The following is a 15,391-nucleotide window of genomic DNA, read 5'->3' on the forward strand; positions in this document are numbered from 1 at the left end:
TTTACTGGGTATTCAAGTAGATCGTTCACACCGGGATTATCATTCCTCTTTCTCTTTGTCTTGATACAAGTTTAGCGCTCTGGTGATAATTCAATTCGGGGTAATAAGAAAAACCCACCAAGAAGCTAATCAATAATTGAGCTCAGATGCCCTTTAAAGCTTAGCTTCAAGATGCCATCAGTTGGGTTCGTCTCCACCTTGCCAAGCTATTGGAAGGTAAGCTCTCCGCATCACCCACATCGCCTATTTCTTTGCCTCCTTAAGCCGTGGCCTCTTGCTAACTTCGCTTCGCTTCTTCCCCTCCTCAGCCACGACCTCATAATCCCCTTGTCCAAGACTCGAAAATGGCATCTTTCTTGAAGAACGCCTTTGGAGGTGCAAAGGCCCCCGAGCCTGCGAATCCAGATCCCGGTTAGTATCACCAAATACTCCAAGTATTTGTCAATTGCGCAATATTGCGACGCGCAAAGAGTGGAATTGAATATCATGACTGACACGCGACATCCTCCTCTAGATTTTGCAGACTTCGCCGAGGCTCCCAATCCAGCTCCTGAGGCCGCTACCCAGGATGCGACAGCTGGGAGTGGTGGTGGTGCTGCTGCTGCTGCTACGGCCGTTCCATACACCAAGTGGTACAATGTCCACGAGCGTCACTCCCTTTCCGAGTTCAGGCTTGAAGGCATCATTCTCCTCATCTCGAGTTTTATCTTCTTCCTTCATATGATTGGCGCTCGTCGCAATCGCTCCAGGGCCAAGGCTTGGATTCGCGCTCACGCACCCGTTCTCCAGAAGGAGTATGCTCTTGTTGGCTTTGGTGGTGTACCCACCTTGGATAGCGAAGATGTCAATCCCGATACACTCATTAGAGAGAAGTCCCTCTTTGAATTTGCAACGTACGCTACTGGTCGTCAGAACACGGCTTTCACCGACTTCAAGCTCACTCTGACCAAGAAGTTCAACCCAATTGTCAACGGCTTTGAGCATGTCGCAAGCTTTTTCGTCGAGACTGTTGATGCGCCTAAGGATGCCATTGAGGTTCTGACCTACCCCTTTGATGGTAAGGAGAGTCTTACAGTCCCCTCTGCTCCTGGTGCTTCCGAAATCCGTGCCAAGGATGCTAAGAGCACCTACGACGGTTTTGTTTGGGGCGTTGTGCACAAAGACGTCATGCGTCGCGTCCGCGACGACCGATATGATGTGTCTCTCACCTTCACCAAAGATAACCCTAAGCTTCCCGCTTGGCTAACTGTCATGAGCGAGAGCGCCGAGATCACTGATACGCTCCTTACTCCTGAGCTCATTGCCGCTGTTCAAGCCGCTGGCGACCTGTTCGAGTACATAATTATCTCCGATCAACCTGTTGATAAGCCTGCGACCCTCGAGGAGACGACTCCCCGCAAGCGACTCTTCTTGAAGTACGCCCTCCCTTCCAATGGCAATTACGATAACCTTCTCCCTCTCTTCTCGCACTTTATCCAGCTTCCCGATGTTCTTGTTAAGGTTGCCCATTTCCGCCCTGAGGTTTCCAAAAAGATCCGCAGCACCCGCGAGCATGCCATCAGTGAGCTTAAGAAGACCGCTGAGAGCCAACGTCAAGAGGAACTCCTCCTTGAGAGGGAAAAGGCCCGCAAGGCTAAGCGCGATGCCGAGCTCAAGGGTCTTGATGCCAAGGCGCAAAAGCGATACCTCGAGAAGGAGAGAGAGAAGGAGATGCGCAGGTCTCAGAAGCGACAGACACAGCGTGCCTAGAGCAGTCCTTTCCTTGTATAACTGGGCTGGTTCAAAGAGCCCACAGTGAAAAGATGCATATTAATGGCGGTTTCGTGTACGGGTACGGAATTTGTAACAGTAGTTTATTTATCAGCCTAATCTATGATGGTGCTTGCCTCGTCGCCATAAACATTTCCTTCTTTTTTTTCTCCTTCTAGTCATTAGGCTTTGGGTGCTGTTCGATACAGAGGCACCTTGTCGGATTTGAACGATGTTGAATGGTATCGGTGCAAATAACTAGAGTATTCACTTTGGTATGTGAAAACGTGTATTGACTTTTCGCCGGGTTGATGTCCTTCTTTTGTGGCATGTGCTAATACAGACCGTCGTTCACCATCGTTGAGTTTGACGTTCTTAGTCAAAGACCTCTCGTGGCAGTTGCTTGTAAGTACTCAAGGCGATTGAGAAATCCAACGAGTTTTAGATCAAAACCAGTGGTATTGGTTAATTAAGAAAGAAAGAAAAATACGATTGTGTTTCCTCATACTTTCCAAGCCGTGGCGTTCTGTGTGTTTGCTATTGCAATATTCGTTCTCTTGAAGCCGCCTTGGCAGGACAAAACAGCTGATGAGGCCATGGCGCCCGAAGAGTGAGGCAACGGCCTTATGTTTCATAATGTCCAAGGGAGCCAAGATTGCTTCAATAATGCGAGCAAACGCCGGAAGTTATGCTGTACCTCAACCCAGCACTCCTGTTATTATCCGGGCCCTCCGCAGAATATTGTTCCGTAGCATGGCTATGCTGACACTGGGTACATGGGTTGGGCAAGTCTGATATGATACTCTGATGGTATGCTTTCTCGACATCTCAGCCGAACAGCCACAGTGATGGAACATGCCGCAACCATTTGTGATATATCCTTCATTCTCCTTTAAGAACGTGGAGTAATCAACTTAAAAGAGGTATGCGTGGAATTTCATGGGCCCATCCACATGCCCCCGTTAGCTGTGCCAGCCATACTGTCAGGACTAGGACCGAAACCGTATCCAAAGAGCGTAGAAAACTCGTCCATAACCTGGGGTACCGATGGAAAATTGGTATCCATTCCCACAAAAGGGCTCGGAGCCTGCATCGTTGGCATACCAGGTCGAGCAGTCGTACCTGTGCTTCCTCTCCAAAATGTATTTGGATTTTGAGGTAGCGGTAAGGAAGTCTCGGGTGATTCTTCTTGCCTGAAATCCTGGAGAGGCACGTCATTCTTCCAAAGCAATTCCCATTTCTTGAACCGCGAGTAGTCAGTTTCTCGGCCGGAGGGATCAGCTGTGGCATCAAGTCGTGAGATAGCACGTTCAAAAACTTCGATCAGGGATGCTTCAGAACGGGCCGACTCTCCACCTGCTGACATCTCCTTGATCATAGCCATACCAGTCCGCAGAGCGTCACGTAGCCTATCCGTTTTCTTTTGCAGGCACTGAGTGATGATGACCAGGAGAGCGGCACGACAGGAACTGAATTCCGTGTATGATGCCCGTGCAAGACCAATCGTGCTTTGAAGAAGATGGCATGTGTCGATTATAGTCAATGCAGCCTCCACACAATCCGCAACCAGGATCGACCGAGGATTGGACTTATGAGGAGTGTTGGGTCGTTGGTTATTTGAATCAGCGGGTGAACTCGACGTGCTCGCGTTACCACGCACGACTTCGCGAGGTAAGATGAAGGGCCGCCCAGCGTACATTCGCAGCAGGCAATACTCTAGTTTGAGATGCGTATCTGCACGTGTAACAGGGTTTTGTGGATTAACTTCTTCGTGAAACGCGGTTTCGGGTAGTGCGTCCCACCACCTTCGAAGTTCCTCCTTCATATCGATGACCCGTTGCAAGCCTTCATTCATCTCATGTTTCTGTGCGGTTCGAAGAACAGAGCTGCCAATGATGATTAGCTTCTTGAGAACACGGCTCAGAATAGTGCAAGTGCATACATCTCATGCGCAATCTTACCAAGCGCCTGATTCAGACGTAACGTTGCAAGCATGTGCGCAACATTTGTAGGGCTTGATGGCATAATGTCTGGTCGATCAGTGGGCATCTCTGCGTCGACATCTTTACTCAGAATAGATAAAGGCCGCCCGTGGTAGATACCGACCCGTCTACAGCGGTCAGCTTCCAGGAATTCAAAATTACGGTCAGTAAAACATACTTCTCTGTCGTATAGGCTGTCCACCATACGCGGTTCCGGGTTTCACGAACGTAAGGATCAAGTCCCCCAGCAGGCCACTTCCTATGCATGCCATTCTGGATGGCGAGCTTTACCGCGAGATTAAGATAAATGTACGATAACCCTGAGGCGTCAAGTGGCAGGGTATAGATGCCGATGAGAAGAATGGCCTGGACACTCTCCAGTGATGCGACAGTAATGACATCGGGAACGAGCTTGCAGGCTTGTTGATAGAACATAACACCTATTGTATCCTCAGAGAAAGGGCTTGAATCGTTTGACTTGCCGTGGACATCTCTTCCTGAGATCGAATCGAGATATGCGTACTGAGTTCCAATCGCAAAGATGATCCAAATCATGCAAAGCGTCCCCACTTCACGACGGGATAAAGCCCCGGGGTTTTGGTAAATTAGGTCGATCTGTTCGGCGAGCCATCCACGTTCAACATAGAAGTAGTTGGTCTCGGCATGCTTATAGAAAGCCTGGACCAGGAACTCGGCGACATATCGAGGAGGCAGTGCAGAAAGTGATGCCTGCGTGTTATTCGCTGACTGGAGCTCCTCGGCTCGATAATACTCTTTGAAACTGAGGGGGCCTGGTGCATCCTAGCGAAGGTCTAAGTTATTCGTTCTGACAAAACAAGGCTGGAGCAACATACATGGCGCTCTGGTACGCATTGTTCGATCCATTGTTTGATTCTCATTGAGAAATTCCAGTGAGAGAACTCGCCTGAGTAGTCTATGGGCGATATTGGTTAGTTACTTGTGGATGTTGAATACCAGTAGTCGGTCTTACGAGTAGTGTTATTATCCAGTGGCTGGACAGTATAGTTCTCATCTTCTGCCCCCAAAAAGTCAGAGCCTGGAGAATCCATAATCGGAGCTTGTCGTTTAACTTGATGAGCGTCGAAATTCTTGTTATCGATGGACTCGGCCATAGCCTTCAATGATTCCGTATCAAGAGAGACACTTCCAGCATAGTGGGTGATAATCTTCTCCATATAAGAAGCGCGCTGAAGGAGCTCAGCGTTCCCTGGGCCGGAGCGGTTCCTAAGCTCATATGCGTCAGCAAGCTTGAAAACGTTGCACGGCATGCGGCGATGCTATTGCGAATTACCTCGATGCGCCATCACCTCCTTCGGCATCTCTGGCAGTCGGACCTAGGAACTCGCATTGGCGATGCAGGCGCGTACATCTTCGGCATGGTACACCACCGTCGCATTTCTCCTTCTGTCGTCGGCAGCCGTCGCAGCTACAGAACACGATCAATCAGCATTTGGAGACCAGAACAGTCAATGAGGGCAAAAGATAAGCGGGAGGCAAGTGATTCAGAGCTGGTGACATCCGGAATCTGATGGGAAGGACGGGGCCTTGGAAGCAGATACTCCGGTCTGTCTGCGCCGGAGAGGACGCACAGTGGCGGAGTGAATCAAGGGTTTAGTGGACGTACGCTCGGAGTGCTCGCTTGCGTTCTCTCTCGGCTTCCCGGCGCTGCCGGCTCTTCTGCACAGTCTGTTGTTGCTTGTCCATCTCCCGTTCTTCGGATTGCGCGAGTCGGCGCGGGGCCGGTTTGCGGCGGCGGAGCGGATGGACTCCTGCTCCTGGGACCTCAAGCAGCGGGAAGCCCGTAGACCCCAGCAAAATGCTTGGGAGGCCGTGAGGTGCGGCGAAGCAATTGTGTTAAGGAACTTGCTTAGTTCAAAGGGTCGGTAATAGTTTGGGGGTAGGATTGATGGTTCAAATTGGCGGATCGAACTTGAAGTGGTTTTATGGCCCACGTACAGGTAGATCGAGGCTTGAAAAGCGACTTGGTGGCTCCATCCAGGACCCTGCTGGTGGATGCACAGAAATGGTAAATAGCGGCTAGGTGGGTGTCAACAGCCAGTCTTCCTGGAGAACCTATTGCAGGCTACAGCGATGCAAGCAAGAGTTTGTTTTGAGCTTCGGCAGTTTAGGGCGAGGTACCTATCGTGTCTTTCGCTTGCTGCAATTCGAGAAACCACGCGCCTGAGAGGTGCTTTGTAGTTGAACTTTTTAAGGGAACGCCATGCTAATTGCTGAACAAACAAGGTGGAAGCTCAAAGTCAAGCAGAAGAGAGAAACTGAAGAGTTCAAGTAAGGCAAGACGCGGGGAGCTAGCGTCTATTTTAGTGCAGTTGGCGGAACCGCAGAATGTAATTCGCTTGCCCACGCTTTTGAGTCTGAGACGATAGTACCTAACGTTAGGAGACAGAAGCAGAATAGGCCAAGTACTAACTACCTTACCTAGGTAGTTAAATAAGCTCACAATTCGACGATTTATTTACAGCGCAATGATACAAGGGCATTAGCCCAACAACTCAGCAACCTGCATGACGGACTCTAGATAAAAGGAGAGGGTGCATGTTTTATAACATGTGATAAAGGGCATTTACTTCGCCTGAGACTAAAGCAAAGACCTTCAAGGCCTGATGTTGGAAGATAGCGCTAACATGGAAATTATACACGCACAGTCACCCTGGCTTGACGCTCCATGCCACTGTACTCCACGATAGTTGACGAGACAAGCTGGTTGGCGCGCAACGGCAATTGATTACAGTGAGTGAAGAGGCATCAACATTGCTTTTTCTTTTACACAACACGCACGCACCATAGTACGCACAAGAAGGTCTCGGCCAGCTCCTTAGCAGCTTGAGTACTTTGCTGTGTATTATGCCGTTGGCGGTCGATCCCGGTACATTGAAGTACGTAGTATCAGAGTGGCATTGTCGACCGACAGGTACCTCTTCGTGAAAGGGATAAATCATATGGCGGCTTCCATCTTAGTTCAGTACGTTAGTATCAACCTACCGAGGTTCTATTTGTGTCATCCGTATGCAAAAGGCACATATTGAAACATTTCGCCTGTCTGTCTATCAGAGGACCTGCCAGCCTGTCTTGCCTGCTAGCTACCTGCCCATGTGTCACCCCGTATGTGGGCCTATCTCGACGGTAGATGTGGTGGTCAGGGAAGAACTAGAGCCCATATGGAGAAAAAGCAACGCAAAAGGTGATGCAGAGACACGACCTTTCACCTTGTGCACATGACAATATATTTTATGTACGGGACACTTGCAAGAACTATAGGTTATGCCTCAAGCTGATTGAGTATCACGACTCGGTACACAAAGTGTACCTAACTTGCGGCTTTGAAGCATACGACAGCGGGGCGGGGCGGAGCGGGGCGCCGGATCGCCGTCAGGGCCAATTTCAAAGTGAGCTATAATGTCAAGTCCTTGATAACTGACGACCACTCTCGGCAATGCGTGCATTGCAAGTAACGATCACGGGATGCTTTCCTCTTGCTGAGGAGCAGGGAAATTACATACGAACAAAACTGAAGCGTTCTAATCGGCCCCCACACTACCCTCAGCTAGGCGAATGATGCCACCACAAAGCTGGGGGAAGATGCCATACGGAACAGACATGGGTCAAGTTACGGAGAGTCTCTTCAACCAAGCTATGGTACTGGCTACCAATAGGTAGTCTACATCGGCAACTACCTCAGTATGGTTAGACTAGTTCTGATAATTTTAGGTATGTAGTTTGCTCATAGTTATTGATGATATATCGAGAGAGAGCGCGCTGGACGCGGCTATCTATATATGATCTGGGCATGTTTTCAACAGCATACCTCATCAGTAAATTCACCGAGATTTGTGGCAGGTTCAGACTTAGCAAAAAGCACTCAATGACCAGCATTAATTTGTCAGCCGTCTTCCATTGCCATTAATGGGTAGAGCTTGCGCCGCTTTGATCGACAAGCCAGCCTTGATCCCTCAGGACCCATGGATGTCTCGCAGGTACACAGACTGCACAGACCACCAACGCCCTACGTTTGTTTTTTTAGACTGGCTGACAATCAGAAACACTCACTGACCATGCCTCGAGTTTGCGGGGTTGACAGCTTTTGATCCGATGAGATGAGCACGGTGACGAATCGGCGGGATCTTGCAGGCTGTCAACCCCTAATCACAACTCATTGGTGTAGATGTCATATGTAGATCTTCTTCCACACGGCTAAGACCAACACCATCGTCCATTTCTATGCTCCATACGTTATTTCTCATACAATGTACAACGGATGCCACTCTTTTTCCATGTACATAACAAGCTAACAGATTTAGGCGGCAGGATACCATCGGGTCCGAACAAAGCACTGATGGCCCTCGCTACTCAACTTCGTCAGGTCTATCAGCGGCCCGGACCAACATGCTCGGCTGCTCGTTCTGGCAATCCAAGACTTGTCAATCCAAATTCTGTAAGTGATATTGTCACAATTGGCCTTTTTCAACGGGAATGACTGCGCCTGCTAATGGCTCGCATAAATGATCTACTGTATATTCCTCGCCTCCCTTTTTGCGGCTACCTCGGACCTGCAGAGCTACCCATGTAGAGACCAGCTCCTATTGCGAATAGCAGGCCTGATTCCAAGCCAGAAGATCCTACAACCAATGAGTCGTTATGGTGACTCTCTCGAAGGATCAATGGCTGGGGCTGAGAAAAAGAAACTTGGATCTTGAGATTGCATCTTGCATTACCAGCCTCCCAACACTTGGTCGAAGCTCTCCCTCAGCCGGCATAAACCGACATGAAGGTCTTCTCACTGCTTCAGTATCGAGTATCGGACTTTCCCGATCACTCTGGTGCTTGTATGCAGCCACCGAACTACCGCTTTCATGACTGCAACTATACATACTTCTGTTACCTATTACTGCAAGCCACCACATGCATCTGAACAATTCATCCCTGGTCCGGTGACATGCTGCAGTAACACACCTGGTCCACTGAGGAGAGCTCTGGATGATCCTAGAGCGAGACTGAGCCAGTGTCAATTACCCAGCGGCCATCATGTCGTTAAAACTGAGCAAGATGATGGCAGGTGTTAGGTGCCAAAGAATACGGTGAAATTATAGTAAACATCATAACCCTGAAAATTCTCCAGTGAAGTTGGCCCCAGAACTTCCAAAGCTCTGGCCAAATTTTCTCAACTATTGCCGAATTACATGGCGGTGTCAATACCATTCGTCTAAGCGTATCCCATGTGACAGGTCACCTCGCCACTTGGCGGGTGTTATCCAAAGGGACGACACACAGAGAATCAGAAATGAAAGATATAGAGCTTGCCGAGAGACGCGTGGTATATCGGTTAAGGTCGGTATTCAAGGTGACGTGAGATATGCAACAGATTGCAGCTCGTTATGGCCCAATGGCTCACCTCAGGGTTACGGCCTCCTCTATCTGACGTTCACACGATCCTCTATATGGTTGTAAACCGGGCCTGGTCTTTTGGTGGCTTCGAGAAGTTGGGTTCTCAATTCAACAGGCCTTGTTGTATCTTCAAGACACTATAGTGTAACATTTCCGTTTTTTTACATCACTTTTTTTTTCATGGTTAATGCGGCCAAAGGCCCCTGTTGAAGTAGTCGTAATTCTTTTGAAGTTCCAGTAACCTTGGTAAACGCCCTGTGTGATCCATTTCCGTTTGGAAAGAAACCTATCTGTTTGCACATCTAGTGTATTACCAGTATGATATCTTTTTTCTTTCCCCCCGGATCCTCAGAAAAACCGTTTTGACAAATGTAAACAATAATCAATGCAGCGCTAGTAGAAGGCATGATGCGTAGAAACCCAATCCCATTTCAATGTTCCTGCTGAATTCAGCTCACAGAGCAGCAATAACCTTATCAAAGGCATTGATGAGGATAGGAATGTGCTCCTCTTGGAAAATGAGCATAGGTCGGAGGCGGACGGTGTTCTTGCCACACGTTCCAATGTTCACACCAATATGGCGCATGGAGCGAACGAGACCAGCAGGGTCCTTGGTATCGAAAGCAATGAAAGTGCCCTGGTCTTTTCCACGGAGGTTCTGGATGTGATCAGGGTATTTGGCAGCAAGGCGTGCAAGCTCGGCATAAAGGTGAGTACCCACGCGGGCTGTCTGCTCAACAAGCTTCTTGTCAAGAATCTCCTGAATGACAGCCTTGCACATGATGACACGGGCAGGGTCGCCGATCCAGGTGTTGAACTGACGATAAGCCTTATCAGGGATAAGCATCTCGTTGCCAAAGAAGTATCCAGCAGTCTGCGCCTTCTTGGAGAAGGTGACCATGTCTGGTGGAGAGGTCAGGTTCCAGTGATCATGTCCCCAGAAGGAACCAGTGGCGCCGAAACCGGTCTGTACCTCGTCGGCAATGAGAACGGATCCGTGCTTCTTGGTAATGTCACGGAGACCCTGGAAGAAAGCCGGGGAAGCGTGGTTGTCACCACCCTCGGACTGAATGGGCTCAACAATGAGACCGGCAACGGGGCAATGCCATGTGGTCATGATGCGCTCAACTTCTTCAAGGCATCGCTTCTCCTCGGCCGCGTTCTCCTCGACATGCTCCTCAAGAGGGTACTTGAGAGCAGGAAAGGGGGCCTGGGGCCAGTTGAAGCTAGGGATATCGAGCTTGTGAACAGCCTTGGAGCGGGTGGTAGAGAGGGAGCCGAAACCACGGCCGTGGAAAGAGTTCTTGAAACTCATGATGGCGAGTTCAGGAGAGCCAGGTTTGGAGTTCTCAAGGCAGGAGTTGATCTCCTCCTCATTCCAGTCAGCGTTACCACGCTTGCGACGACTGTAGAGCATGAAAGCAGCCTTGTAGGCAAGCTCGTTGGCCTCAGATCCAGACTGAGCAGTGAAGATGTAGCTGAGGCCCTTGGGGGCGACCTTCATAAGGCCGTTACGGAGAATATCGACCCATTGGTCGGAAGGAAAGTTGCCAATCGCAGGACGGTTGACGAGAGCGGAGATCATTTCGGGGGACTTGGCAGCTTCGATCAGAGTGTCGTTGTTGTATCCCACAGGGATGGAAGCAATCTGAGCGTAGACATCGAGGTACTTGTTGCCATCAACATCGACAATGCTTCAAAGCGTTAGCTCGTACATCGCCATATTCTTTGGGGAATAAGATCTTACTAATTATCGTGAGACTTGTCGTAGTCGACAACGAAGTGAACGGCACGGGCGTCGAAAATGGCATCCAGACGCTTGGAGCTGGCCTTGGATACAGGGCCAGGAATCTCCGTGCGAACGGGGGACTCGACGAAGGAAGGCATTGTGAAGCTTGCAAAGATCTCTGAATTAAGTTGAAATTTCCTCTGGGTATCCTGTGTTTGTGAGAGAGGAAAGTGAGATAAGATGTCCTGGAGAAATTGGAAGTGAAGTTCGAAGCTGGGGGAGGAGCTATTATAGCATTTGGCAACGGTATCGGAGGTGGCACTAATAGGTCACCAAACATGGTCAAAAAAGTTCATGGAGGGCCTCGATATGCCCACCCCTGCCAATTGAAAGGTATTGCCTGCGGCTCGTGGACGACACGATGCGCAGAGTTGGGGATGCATCGTGGGGCCGGAGTCGAGAGGCCGGCCGGCACAGAGCCGGAGAGGAGAGGGATGTCTCACGGGACCTGACCTTGGACGCCACCGCTGCACCTTGGATTTTGTAGCGGAGGTCATGACGGATTTTATCCTGTGCTTGCTTGTTCAGCGCGGAAAGAATGCTGCCGTCTCGGGGGTGCTGATTACTACTACAGAGATCGTACGTCAATTAATGAGAAACATTAACTTAATTTCGTAGTAAGTCTTGTTCACTGGCATCGACCACAAACATCAAAATCGAAAGAATCACTACCCCAACATTTAGTGAAAGTCTTCCCCGGACATACAATTTCTCGGTGACGAGACCGGGGATGCCACGCTTTTTGCTTTACATAAAAATAAAAATAAAAGTCTACGTACTACCAACCTACCTACCTACCTACCTACCTATCTACAGTACCTAAGGTAAGCAAGGTGACGGGAGTCGTTGAACGATCAAAGCGCCTGAAGCTTCCCATTCTTTACTGGTGCCTCTGGGGTTTAGTTCGTCGGCTCCCAAGGCCCCCACCTACACCGGTTCTCGTATTTGAGGGCACTCTCGGTTCCGAAGGCTGGAGCTACGCTCACGTGCACCCTACCCGTGACAATATTTCCCCATCCGCTCCTTCTCCAACTCAATACTGTACCTGAGGCACTTGTAGACTTCTGCTACGTACTCCGTAGATTCTAAACCACACGCCCTTCTCGGAACTGGGCTAACGACACTCCTGTTCTTGCCGCATTTCCTCATGCTTTTCCATCATAAACACCCTTCTAGTCATCATATACACCCTGCCGGTCCGGTTCCCAATCGGTGCCGTGTATTGCAAAATGGATCACCAAGCATCAAAGGTTCACCGAAACAGGTCTCATGGCCATTGCCATATTGTGATTTAGCAAGACTTGTAGCTAGGAGGCCGGTCGCTGCCGTGTTTTAGGACAGGTTTGTTCTTGCTTGGTCAATATACATGGCAGGAAACAGGAAGCGTCCGGAAGCGATGCGGAGGTCCGAGATAGTCGTGAGCAAAAATATCTACTAAGGTATGTAAAGAAGGGACTTCATAGATAGGAATTGATTCTCGTCTACTCTGCTATAAACTCCTCTCTGCCATCCAAAGTCTCAGCCGTGTTTAGCATACGTCTTCTCCATCGAACAAACGCGATTCGCCAAAAAGCATCATGGCAGCTCCAAAGGTGTGTCATATTCCCGCTCGCTCGCACTTCCCGTGCAACTACTCTTCATGGAGAGGTTATCGAAAATACTAAACATATTGCTTCGCTGCAGCTTACCGATCCTACCCTCATCAAAAACGCATGTTACGTCAATGGTGAATGGGTAGCTGCAAAGTCTGGGAAGCACTTTGCTGTCGAAAGTAAGTGCTCCCGCAAACCCCCATGTCCGTGAAATCCGATATCATTTACTAACGCTACCTACCTTTATGCAGACCCTTCAACCCTTGAAAAGATTGGGAATTGTCCCGAGTTCGACGCCAGGGACACCGAAGCCGCTATCGCCGCCGCCGATGCCGCATTCAAGACATACCGTAAAACCCCGGCTCGCCAGCGGGCCCGGTACCTCCGCCGCTGGTATGATCTCATGATGGAGAACTCGGAGGACATTGCACGACTCATCACCCTTGAGAACGGCAAGCCTCTGGCAGATGGCAGGACAGAGTCCAACTATGCAGCAGCTTTCTTTGAATGGTTTTCAGAGGAGGCCCCTAGAATTTATGGTGAGACCATTGAGGCAACAAACCCATCATGTCGTCTGTCCACCATCAAACAGCCTGTAGGTGTCTGCGGCCTCATTGCACCATGGAACTTTCCCGCTGCCATGATTACCCGAAAGGCCGGGCCTGCGCTCGCTGCTGGCTGTACTGTTGTCATTAAAGCTCCCGCTGAGGCTCCTCTGACAGCTCTTGCTCTGGCTGAACTGGCGCATCGTGCTGGAATTCCTGCCGGCGTTGTCAACGTTATCACAGCTTTGGATAACACTGCTGAAGTGGGCAAAGTCTTGACTACGCACCCAAAGGTCAAGAAAGTCTCTTTTACAGGGTCAACTGGTGTGGGCAGACTCCTTATGAATCAATCGTCTTCAACAATCAAGAAATTGTCCTTTGAATTGGGAGGAAACGCTCCTTTCATCGTTTTCGAAGACGCGGACCTTGTTAAGGCTGTTAAGGGTGTGATCGCTTGCAAATTCCGCAACTCGGGTCAAACTTGCGTCTGCGCCAACCGAATTCTGGTGCACCGCAGTATCTATGACAAATTTATCCAAATGGTCCTTGATGTTGTCAAGACCTTCGTTGTTGGCGACGGCTTTGGTGAGGAGACAACTCATGGTCCTCTCATCCATGGGCGTGCCGTAGACAAGGCTGCTGAGCATGTTGAAGATGCTCTTTCCAAGGGAGCCAAGCTTATTCACGGTGGCGAGCGTCTACCACACCTCGGCCCTAACTACTTTGACCTCACAATGTTGACTGGTATGAAGCCTGGCATGAAGATCTGTAGCGAAGAGACTTTCGGACCTGTTGCTGCTTTCTTTGCATTCGACAACGAGGACGAAGCTATTGAGCTTGCGAACGACAGTGATGTTGGTCTTGGAGGCTATTTCTTCAGCAACAATGTGAACCGATGTTATCGCGTGGCTGAAGCCTTAGAGGTTGGTATGGTTGGTGTCAATTGCGGTAAGTTTCCCAAGCACAAGAATACTGCATATTACTGACAGCAAAACCTCAGGCGTTCTGAGCGACCCTGCCGCTCCTTTCGGTGGCATTAAGCAGAGTGGTTTTGGAAGAGAAGGAAGCAAGTATGGTATCGACGAGTTTACAATCACCAAGATGGTTATGACAAACATTGATCCATAAGTTTCGGTTGAGTTGAGACATGAAAAATGATGGCTATAGACAAAATAATACCCACTGGACGGTTATAGAGACGGAGTGCTATTAGGTGAACAAAATTGCTATACTGATAGGCCAGCGGAGTTCGCGTGTAAATGAAGAGTACACTATTCTAAGCGATCATATTTAGACGTCCAGGCCCTTGACTTGCAGGCCGGCTCATCTTGACCAAATGGGAATGCATCGCTGTGGCATGAGGGCCCTACGAGTAAGGTTCATCTGGATACCTAATTAGGATATCGTGAAGTGCTGCCGTTTGTATTACAGACGTGGGTATGCCAGTAACATTGAGGCAGGGTCGTTCCAGGTATGATAAATGCGACAAGTTGCTCATCAACACTTGATAGATATGCCGTTTTGTAGACACGATCAGTAAGCACGAGATTGTCAATCAGAGCAGTTCAGTAAAGGACCCGAAGCGTTTTGTCGCCAATTGGTTTATTGATTGTCAGAGTCCATATTTCAGCAACACTCCTCCGTATTCAATACTGAATCTATGAGGCTATCGCCACAATCAAAAAGCCAGTTCAGCGACGGGCCTATGGTGTTCTCCATTATTTCCAAGCGGGGCCCGCTCCGCTGCAAATACAGGGCATTTGAGATCTTGGATCGGGCTGTTCGCGTTCGGCATTTGAACGGTCAAGATGCAATGGCCGGGAATGTTTATTATGCATTCTACAAGTCCCCGGTCCGGTCCGGTCATATCTCGTCTTCTTGAAGATAACTAGGTACCTAGGAAGCGGAGCAGATAAGGATGAATTGGCAGAATGTGGGGAAGCGGGCAGAGGCGCATCGACCGGGAACAAATGCCGGCCCCATATGAGTATAGGTACTCCAACAGTTCATGACGATAAGCAGATGGTAGGATGATGGATATTTAAAAATATGCCCTCATTGTTATGTTTATGCTCACCACTGAGTTCTCGATTTTTCCTCCATCATGGACAATATTTATATAGATTCTAACATGAGTTCCCGAGCCTGTCATATCCGCCAGATAGTTCTTATTAGGACAAAGTATCTGTCATCTCGATCAATGAGAGATAGCATGAATACTCTCAGCGGTACCTGTTACTCTAGGTTATCATGCACTACTAGATGCATGGTTACAGGTTGGGTATCATCGTTTGTATGGAAGATCATGTC

At 49.3% G+C, this 15,391-nt stretch overlaps 4 protein-coding genes across 4 annotated transcripts; 2 read left to right on the plus strand and 2 right to left on the minus strand.

Moving 5' to 3' along the window:
• Positions 1-344: 344 nt before the first annotated feature.
• Positions 345-1,749, plus strand: J7337_002514 (uncharacterized protein; the record flags this gene model as incomplete). Its single annotated transcript, XM_044820241.1, has 2 exons — positions 345-411; positions 515-1,749. 2 exons carry the CDS (start codon positions 345-347, stop codon positions 1,747-1,749), a joined length of 1,302 nt encoding a protein of 433 aa, XP_044684541.1.
• A 937-nt stretch (positions 1,750-2,686) lies between these two features.
• On the minus strand, positions 2,687-5,020 carry J7337_002515 (uncharacterized protein; the record flags this gene model as incomplete). The annotated part of the gene is made up of 5 exons (XM_044820242.1): positions 2,687-3,635; positions 3,692-3,859; positions 3,910-4,532; positions 4,586-4,665; positions 4,723-5,020. 5 exons carry the CDS (start codon positions 5,018-5,020, stop codon positions 2,687-2,689), a joined length of 2,118 nt encoding a protein of 705 aa, XP_044684542.1.
• Positions 5,021-9,609: 4,589 nt separating this feature from the next.
• On the minus strand, positions 9,610-11,042 carry J7337_002516 (uncharacterized protein; the record flags this gene model as incomplete). The annotated part of the gene is made up of 2 exons (XM_044820243.1): positions 9,610-10,849; positions 10,903-11,042. The coding sequence occupies 2 exons, from the start codon at positions 11,040-11,042 to the stop codon at positions 9,610-9,612; spliced, it is 1,380 nt and encodes a 459-aa protein (XP_044684543.1).
• Positions 11,043-12,521: 1,479 nt separating this feature from the next.
• J7337_002517 (uncharacterized protein) lies at positions 12,522-14,209 on the plus strand (the record flags this gene model as incomplete). Its single annotated transcript, XM_044820244.1, has 4 exons — positions 12,522-12,536; positions 12,628-12,715; positions 12,788-14,029; positions 14,082-14,209. The coding sequence occupies 4 exons, from the start codon at positions 12,522-12,524 to the stop codon at positions 14,207-14,209; spliced, it is 1,473 nt and encodes a 490-aa protein (XP_044684544.1).
• Between the last annotated feature and the right edge of the window lie 1,182 nt (positions 14,210-15,391).

The sequence above is a fragment of the Fusarium musae genome, chromosome 2 (genome assembly GCF_019915245.1).
Source record: "Fusarium musae strain F31 chromosome 2, whole genome shotgun sequence".
Taxonomy (NCBI): domain Eukaryota; kingdom Fungi; phylum Ascomycota; class Sordariomycetes; order Hypocreales; family Nectriaceae; genus Fusarium; species Fusarium musae.